Source organism: Marmota monax, unplaced genomic scaffold (genome assembly GCF_021218885.2).
Source record: "Marmota monax isolate L192 unplaced genomic scaffold, Marmota_monax_Labrador192_F-V1.1 WCK01_AAM20220418_F8-fsc00001, whole genome shotgun sequence".
NCBI lineage: Eukaryota > Metazoa > Chordata > Mammalia > Rodentia > Sciuridae > Marmota > Marmota monax.
The window spans coordinates 38,105,156-38,125,686 of record NW_026693777.1 but is presented as its reverse complement, the minus strand read 5'-3'; the positions used below and the strand labels follow the sequence as shown (position 1 = coordinate 38,125,686).

Below are 20,531 nucleotides of genomic sequence, written 5' to 3'. Positions count from 1 at the left end.
GCCAAGATCATTGTAATGTCATATGTAGCTAATAAAAAAATTTAGAAAAAATTAACTATCAGATATTAAGAACATAAATATATGAGTTTTCTAGTAGATGAGATACAGCTGTATGTACAAATAGTGACTGACTGGAAGATAAGGTAAAATAAAATATCTATACTGAAGCACAAGAGAAAAGAGGATGGAAAATAGTGGAAAAAATATATAAAAGATATTGAGGAAATATGATCATCATACACATGAAATTAAAATTTCAGGAGTAAAGAGGAGAGAGAATAGAACATAAGCAATGTTTGAAAAGATTTTGTTGTAGAAAATAGCTGTGGTTGTCTTTGCTGATTTTGACAAGTAGTTTATCAGGATTATAAAAGTTGTTCTCCCTGGGAGGGAAGGATTTTAATGGATAATTATGTATTTTTAACAGAAATTCTTATCCTGAGAGTTATAGAGAATTATACAAGACTATCTGAGTGTTGTCTTCTAAATTTTTCTCTGACTTCTGTGGAGTAAAAATTATATATGTGTATGTTTTTTTTTTGTGTGTGTGTGTGTGTGTGTGTGATTTGTCCATAAAGTGAGTGCTAAATAAATGTTTACACATACAGCAATTTGTTTCTCACCTTATTCACAACAATTATCTTACAGAACCCAGTCTTAATTCAGACTCCCCACATTTTTCTCTCTGCTTTTTACCTTTTGTTTTTGTATAAATTCATAAAGGAGCCTCAGTTACCTGTTGTATCTAGAGCATGATGATTTGGATATAAAAGTAAAATGAATCACCTATCCAACTTTTTTCTTCTTTCTGCATTTAGAGAGTATGATTTGTTTAAGTTATTACTTCCAACTCTATATTTACCATCATTATCTAAGACAAATCAGATGGCAAGGAATGCCTATGTCTTCTTATCTTTATGAATGTGATTAATGTCATTAAATCAGATAAAAGATTAACCATATATTCATTTTTCAACTTGTTGACACAAGTTGTGAATAATAAGGAATACTCAGACAAGAGACAGAAAAAAAAAACAGATAATCCTTGAACTTTTATAGGTTAGAGGAAGAGTTAGACATAGGAGAACCTAACCTATTTTGTTCACCAGCCTCCATGCCCCTGAGATGCCTCTTATGTACTTCTTGTGTAATTTAGGTGGACATTACTAGTTAACTGTAATAAGTCAGTTTTACTGCTGTGTCAATGTTTTAATGTATTACTATATCCAAGAGTTAATATTTTTAATTAAAGGAATATTTATATATTGTAATGGTTTCCCTTGTGAAAATTAATATTTGTGAGATTACAGACAGGTTGGTGGTAGCAGTGGTAGAGAGAAGATAACTTTGGGCTTCTTTTTTCTTTTGTACCAGGAATTGAACCCATGGATGCTTTACCATAGAGCCATAACACCAACCCCTTTTATCTTTTTAATTTTGAGACAGTGTCTTGCTAAGTTGCTTTGGGCCTCACTAGGTTGCTGAGGCTGGCATTGAACTTGTGATCTTTCTGTGCCATTGGGATTTCAGACATGTCCACTGTGCCCAGTTCAAAAGCCCTTTTTATAGTTCATTCAGATCACATGGAGTAAAAGGCAGTGTGGGATGGTGATGAGCAAAGCATCATTATGCCTGGATGCCCATAAGCCTTTTACTTACCTGAAACATTAATTTAAGTGGTTTCTCATATGTAAAATGATGGTAATTACAGTGAAATGATACATAAGGTGCCTAGTTCAGTATCTGACACATTCTAACTGTTCAGTAAATGTTAACAATATTTACAGTCATGAGGTTTATGATTACTGAAGAAAAAAATAGAAATTTTTCTGCTTTTCAAAATATATCAAATACTGGGTAGTAATGAGAATAAGGCTCAAAACTGTCAAGGGATTGTTAACTCACACATATTATCATATAAAATAACAATCCTAACAGAAAAATAGGCAAGAGCTATGGAGAACCACTATACAGAAGAGAATGTCTCAAAAGCTAATATGAATATGAAGGATGCTCACTGGTTTAGTAATTAGGGAAATGCAAATTAAAGCAAAAAGGAGGTGTTAGTTTTTACCTGTTTATCAAAAATTACAAAGCCAGGGCTGGGGCTATATAGCTCAGTGGTAGAGTGCTTGCCTTGCATGTGTGAGGCACTAGGTTCAATGCTCAGCACCACATAAAAATAAAGAAAGAAAGATATTGTGTTCATCTACAACTAAATTTTTTTTAATTACAAAGCCAATGACAATTGTTGGCAGGAGTTGGTTTATAGAACCCCTCTAGTGTATAGACAGGAACCATTCCATTCTGAGGACAATTTTGAAATACCTAGATTAAATGTAACTATCCCCTTTAAGAAAGCAATTCTACTAGTTTATAAAGGGACATTAGTAAAAATAGTCTTATGAGGTTTAATTTTTCATGGTGGTAGGGTTATTGGAGGCAATATGGATATCAGTTCCTGAAACAAAAGATATTAAAATTCTGTAGATGTATATCATATAATATAAGTCTGCTGGTAGGAACATATACTTGAAGGACTTATAGAAGCAATAGTGCTGAGTGAAAACTATCAGCATATAAATAATTTAAGAATTCAGGCATCACAAAGTACTAGTATATTTATAAAGATATAAAAGACATATATTACATATTTTAAAAATCTGCCTGTATAATGAAAAAAAGGGGGGAATAAGGAATGAAGATAAATGGGAATTTTAAAAAAATAGAAAAATAAAAATACCTACCATGTGCTGATAATTTGAAATATAATAAAGTGTAGGAAAATAAATTAAAAATACAGTTCTAACTGCCCCATGGTGCACAGTGCTACCATGTTAGTATATTTCCATGTTAGTATATTTCTGAGAGTTTGTTTCATATGCAAACTCATGTAGTTGCATACTTAATACAGATTTTACTTACATTATGGAGTTAACTATACATATAATTTTTTAATTTGTTCTGATTAGTTATACATGACAGAATGCATTTTGACACATTGTACGCGAATAGAGCATAACTTCTCATTCCTCTGGCTGTACATTGTGCTCAGTCACACCAGTAGTATAACCATATATGCATTTTTGTCATCTCTTTCTCCAGATATACATGTTCATTTTCTCATATAACTAAGTGTATTTTAAAAATACATTAGCTAGAGGCTGGGTAGATCCCATCATATTCATATTCTACATATTCATATGCAATGTATCATGTCATAGTTACATATTGCATCATATAATATGCTAGATATTTACATAAGAGATTACAAGTTATCACTTTTTGGAAATATTGGTTCTAAATTATTATAATTATGACATTTTCTCATAAATCTTCATGTACATTTCTGATTATCATTTTCTTAATATAAAATCCTATGAATGTAATTTCAAGGTTAAAGAACAACATCTACAGTCTTACATATGTATTAACCTAAATTAACGATGTAATAATATTAGCCATTGCATCTTAAACTTCTTCAAGTTCTTAAAATTATCACCTTAGAAGTGAAGAATGATTACTTTATCTTTGATTTATCTATGATTATCATTTATCTATGATTTGTCATTCTTAGGATTATTTTTCTCTTAAGAATCACCATTCTCAGTAGCCTCAAAAATAAAATAAAATAAAATACTTGCAAATCAACGAAAGAGATGAAAGATCTATATAATGAAAATTACAGAACCCTAAAGAAAGAAATCAAAGAAGACCTTAGAAGATGGAAAGATCTATCTTGCTCTTGGATAGGCAGAATTAATATTATCAAAATGACCATACTACCAAAATCACTATACAGATTTAATGCAATTCTTATCAAAATCCCAATGGCAACCCTCATAGAAATAGAAAAGGCAATCATGAAATTCATCTGGAAAAATAAGAGACTCAGACTAGCTAAAGCAATCCTTAGCAGGAAGAGTTAAGCAGGTGGCATTGCTTAAATGATACTACAGAGCAATAGTAACAAAACCAATATGGTATTGGCACCAAAACATACTGGTAGACCAATGGTACAGAATAGAGGACACAGAGAATAATCCACAAAATTACAATTATATTAGACAAAGGTGTCATGGAGAAACATGCACTGGAGAAAATATAGTATCTTCAACAAATGGTGCTGGGAAAACTGGAAATCCATATGTAGCAAAATGAAATTAAACCCATATCTCTCACCATGCACAAAACTTAACCCAAAATGAATCAAGGACCTAGGAATTAAACAAGAGACTCTGTGTCTCATAGAAGAAAAAGTAGACCCTAATCTTCATCATGTGGGATTAGGCCCCAACTTCCTTAATAAGACTCCTATAGTAAGAATTAAAACCAAGAATCAATAAATGGGATGGAATCAAGCTAAAAAGTTTCTTCTTGGCAAAAGAAACAATCTGTGAGGTGAACAGAAAGCCTACATCCTGGGAGCAAATTTTTACCCCTCACACATCATATAGAGCACTAATCTCTAGGTTTTTAAAGAACTCAAAAAGCTAAGCACCAAAAAACCAAATAACCCAATAAACAAATGGGCCAAGGACCTGAACTTCTCAGAAGAGGATATACAATAAATCAACCATACATGAAAAATACTCATCATCTCTAGCAATCAGAGAAATGCAAATCAAAACTACTCTAAGATATCATCTCACTCCAGTCAGAATGGCAGCTATTATGAAGACAAACAACACTAAGTGTTGGCGAGGATGTGGAGAAAAAGGTACACTCATACATTGCTGGTGGGACTGCAGATTGGTGCAGCCATTATGGGAGTACATCTTGGAATTTATTTTTATCACTTTATATTTAATAAGATTTAGTCTTTGGGGTTTGTTGAAGCCAACTAAAGTTTTTTTTTTTTTTTTTTGAATTGGCTGAAGTATTTGATTACCTGTTTTAAGGATCTTGATTTTTACCTGAATAGGCAATCGTCAGCCACCAAAAGTAAGCAGATGAGTACTGCAATAATATAGTGTTAAGGAAAATTATTGTGTTGATAGTATGTAAAGAGTTTGGGAGAGGTGAAAACAAAGTAGGAAGATGAGATCTTTGTAATGGTTGAAATGCAGGGTGGCCATCAGGGTGTTAGGATGAAAGAAATTTTGCACTTTGTCTTGTTCACTGCCATATCTTTAATGTACAAATAGATTTGGCACTTATTAAGTACTGAGAAAATATTTGTTGATTCAATAAATGAATTAATAATTTTTATATGTAGGCTATATACAGAAAGAAAGGACAAAGTTCTCTAATATTTTAAGCTTGATTTAACTATTACAAACAGGGAACTTGAACAGAGAAATAAAGTTTTGAGGAAATACCAAGAACTTTGTTTTATTTATTTAATGCTTTCAAATAAAACATTTGATAAACATTTTGGGGGATTTAATATATTGGAGAGAGATTGTTTGCTTGGAGTTTTAAGAATCATTTGCCTAAAAGTAATAGATAATAGTATTGGTAATAAATAAAAGAGCCAAAGACCCAAGAGAAGGGCAAAATAATCTAATGGGCAGAAGATAACATATATTGAGTGCTTTCTGCATGCCAGGTATTGTTATGAGATTTGTATATAATATCTTATTTAACTTCACAACGTCCCCAAAAGCTATTACCTAAGAAAACTGAAATTGAGAGAAGTTAAGCAACTTATCCCAGATCCCCTGCCCAAGACGTATTTCAGCCATTATATGAACTAGATGAATCTACCTCCAATTTTTCATCTCTTTGCAATCACCATCTTTAATGAATTTTGTCTACCTCTACCATTAAGCGCACTACAACATAATTGTTTTGTCCTTATCTACTGAGTTCAACATTTGGTTATTTTGTAGGTCTGTTTCTATTTCCTTTTGTTTTGGGTTTTTCTTTTGATTATAGGTCACATTTTGCATGTTTTAACATCTCTTTTATATTTCCCGTCATATATTGAATAAAAAAGAATGATAGAGACTGAGGTAAATAATCCTTACCCTAGAAAAAGGCATATTCCTTTCTCCATCTGACAGCTAGTCTGGGATGTTTATTCTCTTCAGTCTCATCTCCAGTTGAACTGGGACTGTTCTTAGTTGCATTTCATTTGAATATGCACTTCTTGAAGTTACTTTGATTAGGACTCTCTTTTCATCTGGGCTTGGAATTCAGCTTCAATGAGTCTAGGGAACCCAACCCCCAGCCCACTTTACAGAGAGTTCTGCTTCTACTCTCAGCCCCTCCAAGCCCTAGAGGAAATTTCTCAGTCTTCCTACCCTGCCCCCAATCTTTGGTGAAGTGGAAATTTAATAGAAAAGATTTGATGAGCAGGTGTTCCTCATCTCCTTTTTGTCCAAGCCCCAGCATACTGCATGTAGTCACTATATGCACTCAATTAGGATTTGTGGTAAATAACTAGCAGACTAAACAGATTCCATGGATCTTCTCATGACTCTAAAAGTTTATCACAGGAGTCCACTGATCATAAAAGTTTGGCCGCTTTCTATATACATTGATATAATCCTTTAATCTAGGGAGGTTTGAATCTCTTCCCTTGGTTCTCCAATTAAGAAAGTAGACATGGAATTTCACTCATGTAGGAAAGGCTTATCCAATCTGTAATTTAGTTCATCCACATGACTGCATTCTCAGCACTCTGGGTTATAAAAGCACACTTTTATAACCCATCCGACATTTTTGTAATGATGAGAATAGCTTTCAACTTCCACTTTTCATATACAGTACTAAGTAAAAAACATAAATATATTTTAATCATTAAAAATATTAGTTCTTAAAAGAATAGACAACATGAAAATATTTATTTTTCATTATAGATTGCTATTAGATATATGTAAATTATGGAATCTCAAAATTCAGGAAGAAGCTAAAGTTCTAAACAGTCTAGATTTTTAGTATTTTTATTGCAGTTATGCTAATAGGAAAACTTATCAAAGAGAACTGCAAAAATTGCATTTGGAGTGCTTGAGTGCTAGTATACATTAATTTTCAATTTTAAGGTGAAGCCAGGGACAGACCTGAGATGTTTTAGAAATAAAGTTGTTGTTTTCTATGAAATATTAGTAACATCGACCTATAAGTTTTAGAAAAGTAAATTGAAGGTTGTACCCTAAATGTGTCTGAAATATGTGTATCTGGGTCCTTCACTTACCTAAAATGATACTTTCCATCACATGCATAAATCATACTTTTGTGATACAAGGGTTTGATTTTTAATAGTCAAATCTTTAAAATATAGCTAGCATAGGCTTTGCTTCTTGGGGAGGTTCTTTCATGACCACTCTCGAGCTGGCTAAACGTAAGCCAATAAAGGTGAGTTTTTCTCTCAGTACTTGTGTATATTAGGGCTTGAAGCTAGTAGAGTTAGAGGAGCTATAAAAGACATCATAAGGATGTCTTAACAACACTTAACTGGTTTCTCAATCTTAAAAACTCTATGCCCTTTATCTGGATTTCTTGACTTGGAATCTGTGTGTCCATTACTGGTGAATCATTGATAGAAAGGCAAAAGAAATTGTACATATTCATTTATCGAGGCAACATCATGTCATGTCATATTTTGTAGTATTGAAATATATTTGGTGAACTTCAAGTGCCGTTGTCTTGCTTATTCTTGGATCTTTAACATCTAGCAAGGCCTAGCTAATAATCATTGTTCAATAAGTATTTTTTGAAGAATTAATTAAATAGAAATATTTTATATAAACTGAAAATATCACTGGGTACATCCAGATTTTAGTGAATACCATCTTGAATATATCAGCCTTTTATAGAGTAAATGCTGGTTTAACATAACAGCTTACATAATTTCTACTAAGGACACAATAGCTACCCAAACTTTAATTTAAAAATCCAGTTATTCTTTGATTGTGGATAACAAAAATAATGTAAAGAATCAATGAAGCATTTTCTAATAGAAGAAAACTAATAATGATAAAGTAGACTCATAAAGAGGCTAGCAATAAGTCATAAATGTGAGATTAGAAGGTTCACTCAGTGGAAAGTTTGCATGAGAGATTGGCCATGAACAGAAGGGGTAGATGCTAGCTAACAAAACAGAGAAACACCCCTATAATTCTTATCCATTATTATTTATTTTTATTGCAAAGCAGATATAGATTTAATTCAATTTACTATGATAAAGTAATCTGTTCCTCTTATTTGGAATCATAGAACCAACTCACAATTTGGCCTTGCTAAGTCACTGCTTTATGACCCAGCATGATAAAAATGTATCTACTTTGCTCTTGGGAGCTCTTATAGAAAACATCATTCAGTTTTCTCCTCTTCAGTTTTCCTTTTTTTTTTTTTTCCTTTCTAATACCTCATATAACTAACTACTCATCCTTAATGAGAAAAGTAGAATTCTCTTAGACCCATGCTTTAAATCCCTAAAGACTATGCCTATATAGTCAATAGTTGAACTTTAATAAGTTCAGAATAGTATCACATCTTCAAAAATAACCAGATAAATAAGTATGTAACTATGAATAAATAAATATTTAACTATGGGTATAAAGCTGAAGACTTAGGCAACAGTTCCAGCACTGGCAGTAATACATCAAAACAAATCACTCTTCTTTTGGCTATAAGAACATTAGGCAAGGAGAAGCTATAAGCAGGGAAAACTGTGACATTCAGAATAAAGGAGAGGGAATCATAATAATAAAGACTTCCCACAGGAGCTGAAAGATTCAAGACAATGACAGCTGGTGAGAATGTTCCCCAGCATTGATACCAACCATGAACCAACCAAATAGGAGATTTTTAAAAAAAATTCTGGGTATCATGTTCAGTAACATGGATTATGTTTAAATGAAAATTATAAATTGTATTGATTTTTTGCTTCTTTGCTTATCTTTTAATTTCAAGTTGGAGACAACTTTACAAGCTATCTCAATCTCTTTTGGACTTAGACCTTTTTAAGATTTCCTACAGCTTTAGATCTTCACTGTTTTTTCATAGCTTTGGAACTTTCCAAATACACTATTATATAGCCTCAAGTATAATAACCATGAAGCATGTGACTTTTTTTTTCTTCTTTTGGTACCAGGGATTGAACTCCTATTGAAGTCCTATAATTATAAAACATGTATTGCTTTACTTCACAACCAGAATATCTGTTTATCATCGTACTTTTTTTTAAAGCATTCTTTTTTTTAACCACTAAGCCATATCCCCAGCCCTATTTTGTATTTTATTTAGAGACAGGGTCTCGAAGAGTTGCTTAGCACCTCACCATTGCTGAGGCTGGCTTTGAACTCACCATCCTCCTGTCTCAACCTCCAATGTCCCTGGGATTTAACTTCTTTTTTGTTCACAGGCCTAAGGAAAGGTCTTAGGTTTTTTTCTCTGTGTTCCTGAGAAGTTCTCCAAAAACAGCAGATTTTCCCCTCATACTTAAAGTTCAACAGACAAAGAAAACATAGTTTGGCTGTATAGATTATTTACTACTTAGTAGCTTGGCCTCATTTTGAATCTAAAGTTAGTATCACTCCTAAAATTTATACTATCTTTAAGTTTTGACACTACAAAGAAAAATACTGGTCCCTTACTATTTTATAAAGATTTCAAGACTATTAAAAATTCTTTGCTTTTTGATAAAGTGTTTGAAGTGATTTTAAATGTATTTTAAGCAGAAAGTTTATTATTTTCTTGTAGCTTACAGTCTGTTTTGCAATCAAAATTTCCTGCATGATTTTTTAGTACAAAATAATACAAGTTCAGTGAGCTTTTTTGCTGTCTAATTTTAAGTTTTCTATTACTTTCCCCCCCTTCCTATTTTCAGCTTTCTAAGAAATATGGAGTCCACGTATGTGGAGAAGGTGGAGAATATGAAACATTCACTTTGGATTGCCCTCTATTTAAGAAGAAAATAATTGTGTAAGATATCATTTTAGAAGTTTTTTGCCCTTTCCTTAAATTTAAGTGATAGAAGAAGCAACTTAACATTAAGCTTGAGGCAACTTTTGTTGGGAGAAATAGAACATGTCCTCTAAGTTCACAAACACTCAATTTGTTTAATACCAGTGAAGTCGTCTGAATACTTAAATCAATACCTGACAAGACGAGGCCTTCATAGAAGCCTATAAACTTTTTAGACATTGCACTTTCGTTTACTTGCTGATTATGGCCTGCAGTAAAACTGGAACCTACACACTGACACTTTTATCCTTTCATGAAGTGTGAATTGCCTGTATTATTTATCTTTCATTACAGCAACATTTGATAAACTGCCACATCAGTAGCCTGTGGGTTCCATTAACTCCATCCTCTTTTTCCTTTTATTTTTGGCTTTAAAAAGTTAGAATAGCATACTAAATATTTCTCTTCAGTTACTTGTATTTATTTTTACATGTAAACTTTGTTTTTAAATAGGTTCAATTTATGGTAAGTAGTATGATTTATTTACCATAAATTGTTAAAATTAGTATACAGAAAAATAGGAGCTTTCTTCAGTTTATTACATTATTATCCATGTTCTAATTTATGTCACTCTTATCATATGCTAAGAAAGCATTTTATCTCCTTTTCCTGAGTTCTTATGCTTCTTAGAAAAGACTATCTGAATTATGCTTGACTGAATGGACAGTTTTTGGTATTTTCAACAATAAGATTTGAATTCTTTGTACATATTAATAAGAGAGGAAGTAAGTTAAGAAAATTAAGACAGCTTGAGGTAGATTTTCTAAAAAAAATATTTATTTAATAGAATATAGCAAAATGTTTTTATCACAAAAATTCATGTACAAAATTCATGTATACTTTCATGTTTTTCCTGTTTTCTTTCCTATTAATAATCAACATAATAATGACTTGTTTAGCAAATATTTATCAGGTGTCTATTATGTCCAGATCATCCTACTGACTGTGGTGATCATACAATGATTCACAAATGAAACATGCATGAGATATTACTTCCATGAAATAGCACTGTTTGATTATTTAAGAAAGACATCCACATGCTAGGGTGAATTTATAGTAAAATGGAAAACTTGATATACATTTAGTTACTAATATGAGACTAGCAAAATTCTCCAAGGGGAGAACACTAAGAGGAAGAAATCCAAAGAATAAGACTTTGTCCATTTACCTGAAAAACTGAAGTCCTATAATTATAAAACATGTATTGCTTTACTTCACAACCAGAATATCTGTTTATCATAGTACTTTTTTTTAAGCATTCTTTTTTTTAACCTTTATTTTATTTACTTATTTTTATGTGGTGCTGAGGATCAAACCCAGTACCTCACATGTGCAAGCACTTTACCACTGAGCCACAACCCCAGCACCTTATCATAATACTTAAACCTAGAAAATGGATGTTTTTCAACCTCTCCATTTTGTGGATATCTGCATCCCTTAAACCTGATGGAGACAAAGTCTTGAGGGGAACTTGTCATGCTATTCAAGAAAAGGTATCATAGAAAGTATATTAGAACTGTCTAATGCCAAATAGAACAATTCATTGCAGCCAAATAATCATTTATTAAGGGAAATTTTTTAAGTGAAACTGCAAACTGTTTCCCTGCTCTGTAAGAGTTCTTTCTGTAGAAAGAGAGGTGGACAGACAAATCAACAATATGTGAGAGGTGCCACCATACAGATGTGCCTTGAGACACAAAGGAAGTCTTACCTTTTTGTTCTTATTCATTTGTCAGTTTATCACCAAATTCTGATGTTTAAGCATATTATTTCCTCTTTTTTCTTTATAGGTTATCTCTCTCTTCAGCTTCATTTCTTTCTTACTTGATTCCTTTCTTTTAAATCACCTTCCTATTTCTGCCCACTTTGATAGAGCTTTCCCTTTCTGAAGGTTTGTGCTGCCAACCACCTCCAGTGCTTGTTCTATATGTGAACTCTCAGAACATACAGTAGGCACTGATAAGTATTAAGTGTTGTTAAATTGTATTTTATTATTATTTCTGTTTACATGCTTTGTTTCACATATTTTTATGTATTATTCTCTTTTATATTTAGAGGTTATATATTGAGGATTATCCTGGTTCAGTGGAAAAAGGATTTTTCTTACTATGTGCAAAATCTTTCCTCCCCTTTAAGATATAATTATCCTTATCATGCCTGCTTAATATGCATCAAATGTAAGTTAACATGCATTATCCATTCTAAAATTATATATAAATGAAAGATATTTTACTTAGACACAGTTTTCCATATGATACAATTAAAAGATAACTTTCTAACAACATTGGACCATTAATAATGATGGCTCTTATAATTCAAAATTCATTAGGGGAAAATTTAATAATTTTTGTTTTATGTAATAAATTCTGGTCTGCCCTAGTTACCATACAACTAATTATTTATAAGGATTCATATTTCAAATGTCTGATTCAAATAATTTTTTTTATTTTAAAAAAGAAAAAGACCACATCTTCCATATGCAAAATTGTTTGATTATTATAGGAATATTCTACTTTATATATTTTATATTAAATAAACTTTCACATGCCAAATTATTTGATTATAATTAGGAATATTTTAAACACAGATTGAATCCTTGTTGTATAGTGAAATAATTTAGAGATTGAAATGATTCCAGAACTTTAACATTTTTAAATCTTCTAGGAAAGACAGTTTCATAAACCTTCATAATTATAAAAGGTTCCACGTTTTTATAATTCACTTTTCATATTAATTAATATATAAAGTCACTAACCTCTAAAATACAAATTTTAGATCAGAAAATAAGTTTTTTTTTTTTCCTTAGAAGCTCTGATGAAAAGAATTACAGCCTAGCTTTTAAAAGAAAAGGACAATTCCTGGGAAATTATAGGTTCTCAAATCTTAAAAAATTACTATTTTATATATATATATATATCAGAACTTAAATCCTAAAGTATATTAAAGAAAGTAATCACTTTATTTTCTCTGTTGATGAATAATCCTTTTTAATCTCAGTATTGATATTTTTAATGTCAGTATTTTCCTTTGGATAGTCAGTATTACTATACCACTGCTACAAAGTTGTTACATATGGGGTAAAGGAAAACAAGAATGAATGAAGGAAGGAAGCACTAAATCACATGGTTAAAAAACTATCCATTCGGTCTGGGGTTGTGGCTCAGTAGTAGAGCGCTTACCTAGCATGTGTGAGGCCCTGGGTTCAATTCTCAGCACCACATATAAATAAATAAAATAAAAATCTATTGATAACTAAACAAATATTAAAAGAAAAAAAATTTAAACTATCCATTCATTTTCCACTTTCTCAAACTACTCATATTTGCTACCTACTCAAGATATATTCAGTACAGAGCACCATACTGAGGCATTTCCCCATGAGGAGGAAGCAAAGACTTTTAACTTAGTTGCCTTCTCATATTGATTTTGTATTACCTGGAAATTTATTTAAATGTATTAACTCTTTTTCTTATATTTAAATTTTTAGATCCATTAACCTTTATTTTTGTTATGCTAGGAATACTATATGGCATTATTTATATCTATGTGTGCATGAATGTTTACATGTACATCAAATGTAATATGCATATTAAATATTGTTAAATTGCCATTATTATTTTGTTTACATGCTTTGTTTCACATACTTTTTAAAGTATTACTCATGAAAGAGACAGTGTTATATATGTATGAAAAAGTATGTATTCATGTGAAGGTAATTAAAATTAGTGTGGATTTCTGATCATTTCAGTAGTTAATATGAAAATGTAAAGGTGTTTGACGAAGTTTAACTATACAGTTATTAATGTCTAATTAATCCCAGCCATTGTACTCTACTGAGCCGGGGTAGATTGGGATGGCACATGAATAGGCAAAGATGAACAAAACTAGTACCTCTCACACAATTACAGTAGATGTGTTATAACAGGGCTATAAATACAATACTAAAGAACATGAAGAAGAAAACTAGTACTGACTGTGGGTATAAGGATTGGCTTCACAGAAATCACATCTAGATGTCTGTGAGGGTAGGTGTGAGTCTACAGGACTATCTGTGTATACTTTAGTGAATACAGAGACCATATGTTTGAATTGGAATGGTATATAGTGGCTTGGCCCCAACCTATCACAGTTGTTTTATTAGAGGAGAGGAAAGAACAAAGACCATTTCTGAGTCTCAAAAGAATACAAGGAATTTTCTTTTGAAGTAAGAAGTTCTTTTTAGGTGAGTGTTTCTTTTGAGGTTCTCTCACACATCAGGAGACTGGCCTCAGGAAAGAGGTTCAACCCAGACTTAGCTGCCATTTTAAAGTTGTAAGTAGGCATGAGCTCAATATAGAAAATAAAAAAAAAGTGTGGGGGGGGGATGTGGATAAGCACTTGGAATGGAAATGCCTCAAATGCCTCACTTATAGAAAAAGTAGTAACGCACTGATTACTTGTGTTAAGAAGGAATGGGGAAGACAGCAGCCAATTAGAAAGCATATTTGCTGTGGCACAATTGATCTTAATTTTCTGGGTTAGTTTAAAGATGTACTGACAGATCCTGCTTTTAGGACTCAGAGCAATGTACAATGAAAACAAAGACCAGGCATCCTTGAAAAAAAATAGTGGCTTCAGTTCATAGAAAAAGAAGAGCAATAGTGACATATTCTGTCTAAAACTAAAAACTGTTCATATCAGATCTATTCTCTCCCAGTTGAGTCTTGCTTTATATAAATGAATGAAATGATGTTAGTCAATTAGAGATTATTGATTTAATAGAATCCACCAAAATCACATTTTCTTTCATTTAATGCTGAGAATGTTATATATTCTATCTTTATAATTACCTTGATTCCAAATGCAATAATTGCATCAATTAAGTAAGCTATTTGCTGTCTTCCTTTGTTTTTTTATTGGTGATAACTGACATGAGAAGGGAGGGCCTGCACCTTCCTACTGAGATAGATCCTTTCAGTAGATAGTATTGCTTCAGATTAATTATAGTTTTGGTGCACTCCATTATCAGGGATATCAAAACCAAGCTGCCTAAATTAGGCATAATTAAAGCTCAGGATCAGTTTTCAAGACCAGGTTCAGAAACAGATTAAAGTTTAATCTGTTAAGTGACATTGTAACAGGAATTGATGGTTGAATCTGATTGCTCAGCCAAGATACAATTAGAGTAGACAACTCTGAGAAATAAAGAAATAACAAATTAGGAATAACAAAGCAAGTGGGGATTAATCCAGAGAGGCAGGTGGTAACAAGCAAGAGGGCTTCCTCTGTACTTTATCTTTCTGTTTCTCCTCATGATACCTGGAAGCATCATTTAGTTGATGTAACCTATGAAGGTAAGTCATATCTTTTCATCAGGATCTTGACTCATGAATGATTCTATTTCTGTTGTGTTATACTTTGCTTTTCTTTTAATGTCCAACAAGTTCTGCCTTCTAATTGGTGGATTATAAGTATACATAGTAATAGAATTTATTATGCCGTATTTGTATATGTACATATTACGTAAAAACTGATTACTCACATTCCCCAGTACTTTCCCTTTCCCACCCAACTCCCTTCCCCTGATCTGTTTGCTCTACTTTAGTGATCATTCTATTGTTATTATTAATATCTTAATTGGTGCATTATAGTTATATATAAAAGAAGTCCTTTTTAATGTTGCTTTTCCTAATCATTAACAAAATGCATATTTGATATAAAGGTTCATGAATGTAACTCACTTTTTTTTTAAATCATCAAACATACTTTTGTTTTTGTTTGTTTGTTTTGGGTACTGGGAATTAAACCCAGGGATCCTTTACCACTAAGCTACATCCCCAGTCTTTTTAATTTTTAATTTTGAGACAGGGTCATGCTAAGGTGCTGAGACTGGCCTCCAGCTTGCAATTCTCCTGCCAAGGATCCCTCCCAAATCACTGGTATTACAGGTGTAATCCACCATGCCTGGCATCAAACATAGTTTTAAAATCTATCTTGAATCTTTCATATAGAATGTAAACATATTTTGTTCATGGAAATTTAGTATTTTGCCGTCACATATTCTGATGTTTCTTCTATTGCCTCTAAATAACTTTATATCACAAAAGTTGATTCAAAAATGATTTTGCCTTAGTGACAAAAGGTCAAAGTAAGTATTTATTCTGCTATACTACAGTGATCAAAATGCTAACAATATTAATCCAAACAATGTAACTACTTCCTAAGGCATTAAAGAGTTATGAGAAATTTCTATTTAAATTTTCAGTTAAAATGCAAAGTATTATCACTCCCAATAAACAATAATAAAAAATAATTAGCTATTAGAACTTCACACATAATTTGTTATTCATATGTGTTTTATAGGGTATCTTTGATAAAGTTGGGTTAATTTACATGTATCTATATGGTTCCAACAAGCAGTTCATACCATTTTACCTGAATGTGGTAATTACTGTGTCAGGCGATCAATTTTAATAGCAATGATGTTGCAGTGTGAAGAGTTCAGCTGAAGCTTAAACCATCCTGGGTAATGCTTTTGTGAAAGATAATTGAGATTTTGTGTGAAACACTGAATGAATTACCTTTTGAAAATCAAAAGAATAATGAAGATAAAGCACTAATGTTTAGTCCCTACCAAGCAAATTTGTGAAAATGAAATTGAACAGGAGTTTAAGTCTTAAAATTGTTCCAAGAGCTTTGAGTGAACCTACATGTTGAACTATGTGCTCTTATGAAGATGAAAAACTTCATTATTTTTTTCAAAAGTTTACTATTCTTGATCCTTTTACCCAATTATTGAATCATTAAAAATACATGTTAATCACTGCATGTTGTACATCAATGGAAATTAGTACACAGTGAGGATTTTTTGTCTCTTCTGTCAGTAACAGGAGTAACTTGCCATAATTTGTATAGTAAATAAATGCATTATAATTATATTTCAGGGATTCTTCAGAAGTGGTTGTACATTCAGCTGATGCATTTGCACCTGTGGCTTATCTACGCTTTTTAGAATTGCACTTAGAAGACAAGGCAAGTAAATCTAAGATTTACAGTGACTTTATTTGAAAAGTGAGATACACACATTGACTCTGTATATATAGCTCTGTGACATTAGATGAGAGGAGAAAGAAAATTGATTTTGTCATTAGTGATTTTTTTCAGCTCCTCAGTCAATAACTAAGAATACTAAAACTGCTTGTAATCTTAAGATCGCTATGATACAAAGACATTACATTTCAGAAAAGTTTGCAGGTCAGTGAAATGGGAGTAATACATTAAACAATGAGAAGATAAAGGACAATATAAAACCAAGTATTAAATCATGTAGCAAGATAAGAATTAGGTTATTGTGCATAAATATTACAGGGAAGATTTGATGATGAATTGGTTTTCTTCATACAAATAAGAAGAGAGGAGAAATACAGCTTTTCTGAAAATATTCAGGGGAAGAGAAGTACAAGGGAAAGATGGAAAGTGAGGCAAAAGTGCAGTAGAGCTCTTTTTTAAATACAACAAAATGTCAATTTAATGATGTTGAGTGGGGGCTGAGGTTATAGCTCAGTAGTAGAGCTATTGCTTTACACATGTGAGGTACTAGGTTTGATCCTCAGCACCACATAAAAAATAAGTTAAAAAAAATTTCAAAAAATATGTTGAGTGGAATCATAAAAATCTGGATTAGATCCTTTGATTGTAAGGTCTGATCCTTGAAATATTGCTTTATATATTTCTGTCTTCATAGAAATACTAGCTGAAATTGTGTAAGGAAATGAGACTAATGACAGGAAAAAAAAAAAAAAAAAAAAGATTAGAAAAAGTATTCTGTGTGTCTGTGTTTTTTCCCCAAATCTTGAGACACACTCCTACTTACATGTTTAGGATAGGGAATCTGAAGGATCAAGAGAATTAACAAGGATTCAGCAAAAATTAGGAATAACTCTTTGAATGAGAGTTTCCATAATAGAAAATAGTTACTGATACCAGGTCTCCAGAAAGATGATGATGAACAGGATTGAAAAATAGGTCAGTCAATTGGGCTGGAATTGCCTTTTATCAAAAAACTGATTGAAGTAATACTATCCAAACATTTCTCAGACTTACTAAAAGGAACCCCTTACTTTTAGGTCCTTCTGCTTTTGCTGCATGTACACACACACAAATTCAAAACCATTAAATTCTTGTTTAGATACTACTACCATTATATGTTCAGCTCTACCTAAACAGCTCACTATTCACTTTGCTGTTTGGTATTGTATTTGTCTTTACAGTCCATTTCCCTATTGCACATTACAATGTTAGATCTTTAAGGTGAGATATCTACTGACATTGAATAAAAATGATGCATTTACCTTCATTTTCTTATTATTATTATCTCTCTCTCTCTCTTTTCCAGGTATCTCCAGAGCCTGACAACTATAAAACATCTACGTATATACATAATTTTTGAAAAAGCATTTTCAAAAACATCATTGACTAAGCAGTCATTTTTGTACAGAAAAGTTAACAGCATTTTGTCAATTACCATGGCCAGTTTTTCCCATTACTTTATTTTTTTATTTTTTAAATGCTTTTTTTAAGAAGAAATTAATAGAATCATTGATTAATTGAAAAAATATCAACAGCTTATTCATTAACATTACCAACTTCTCTATATTGACTTTTTCTTTGGTTAACACAACCTTTCCGTGACTTCTGTGTGACATATGTCTCTTTTGTTCCCCTTTAATTTTACCTGTAACACCTATGTGTGTAATTATTTCTTTCATTGCACTACTTTCCTCTTTATTCTTCCCATCCTTGCAATCTATGTCATGATACAGAAGCATATGAAAAGACAATCACTTTATTTAGCCAGTTGAGTTTATTTTACTGCATATCACCAAAATGATCTCTAATTTTTGTTTTGAATGTACTTATGTTTCAAAAGTATCAGCGTTACTGGACAAATAGGAATAATACCATTACTTTTATTGATTATTTTATAATCATGTTTATTTACACCCTCTTTAAAAAAAATAGAATGTGGGACATCTTTCAGTTCACAGCAAAATTGAGATGTACGGAGTTCCCATATATACTCCCTGCTTCCACAGAAGCATGGCCTATTCCACCATTAACTTTCTGTGCCAGAGTCATACATTTTTTACAACTGCTGAACCTATTTTGATTAAATATTATCATAAAAAGCCCATAGTTTACATTAAGGCTCACTGTTAATTTTTACATTCTATATGTTTTGATAATGTCAAATGACATGTATCCACTATTACAATATCATACAGAATAGTTTTGCCACCTTAAGATCTATGTTCCACCTATTCATTTCTTCATTGGTCTTCTTTAATCTCTGGCAACCACTCATTTTATTGTCTCCATACCTTTGTTTTTTCCAGGATGTCATATAAAATCATACAGTAGGTATCCTTTCCCGATTAGCTTCTTTCTCTTATTAATTTGCGATTAGCTTCTTTCTCTTATTAATTTGCATTTAGGTTCCCTCATTTTTTTAAAGTCTTGTTAGCTTATTTCTTATACTTACCTAATAATATTCCATTGTCTGAACATAACAAAGTTTATTATATCCTTTCACCTCCTGAAGGACAACTTAGTTGCTTCCACCTTTTGGCAATTATGAATATAACTACTATAAACATCCATGTGCATGTTTTTGTGTAAACGTAAGTTTTCAATTCATTTGTGTAAATACCAATGAGTATGATTATTGTATTTATAAAAGTATAATGAAAGGATGTTTAGCTTTGTAAGAAACTGACAAACTGTCTTCCATTATAGCTGTACTATTTTGCATTCCCACCAGTAATAAATGAGTTTCTTTTCTTCCATTCTTACCAGCATTAGATGTTGTTTTGGCTATTATATTAGGTTTGTAGCATTATCTCATTGTTGTTTAAGTTTGAAGTTCTCTAATGATTTAAGACATTGAGCATCTTTTCATATGCTTATCTGCCATCTGTATATCTTCTCTGGTGAAATTTTTCTTTAGATCTTTTGCCCATTTTTTTTTTTCTTTTTTAGAATTTAACCTGTATTTTATTTACTTTTTGGTGGTGTTTGTTTTTATGTGGTGCTGACCATGGTCCCAGCGCCTCACCCATCCTAGGTAAGCACTTTACCACTGAGCCATAAACCCAGCCCCTCTTTTGCCCATTTTAATTGGATTATTAATATTAATATTGAGTATTAAGAGTTCTTTGTATATTTTGGATAGCAGAGTTTTTTTGGATATTTCATTTGCACATATTTTCTCCCATTCTGTAGTTTGACATCTGCTTCTCATAGTAATTAATGTTTTTCACAGACCAGAAGTTTTTTAATTTTAATAAAGCCGAGCTTATCAACTCTTTCCTATTTTTATTGTACCTTTAATGTTATATCCAAAAAATTCCACCCAAACCCAAGTCTATCTAGATTTTATTCTATGTTATCTTTTGAGAGTTTGATAGCTTTGTGTTTTACATTTGTGTCTTTAATACATTTTGAATTGATTTTATAAAGGATATAAGATCAGTGTATAGATTTATTTTTTAAAAGTAGATATCCATTTGTTCTAGCACCATTTTTCTTCTTTGTATTGCCTTGTTATTTTAGTTATTTGTGTGAACTATTTCTGGACT

General features: G+C 31.7%; 1 protein-coding gene across 4 annotated transcripts in view; it reads left to right on the top strand.

The window, feature by feature from the left end:
* Dph6 (diphthamine biosynthesis 6) overlaps positions 1 to 19,739 on the top strand; it is a 172,813-nt gene extending 153,074 nt beyond the window's left edge. For 3 of the 4 annotated variants that reach the window (XM_046461653.2, XM_046461655.2, XM_046461654.2), the window contains 3 exons: positions 9,779 to 9,873; positions 16,839 to 16,926; positions 18,290 to 19,739. In XM_046461653.2, the coding sequence (XP_046317609.1) occupies positions 9,779 to 9,873; positions 16,839 to 16,926; positions 18,290 to 18,343 (237 nt within the window). In that variant the 3' untranslated portion in view covers positions 18,344 to 19,739. The remainder of the gene's footprint in view (positions 1 to 9,778; positions 9,874 to 16,838; positions 16,927 to 18,289) is intronic. The other variant, XR_009228382.1, reaches the window with a different exon arrangement.
* The last annotated feature ends 792 nt before the right edge of the window (positions 19,740 to 20,531 follow it).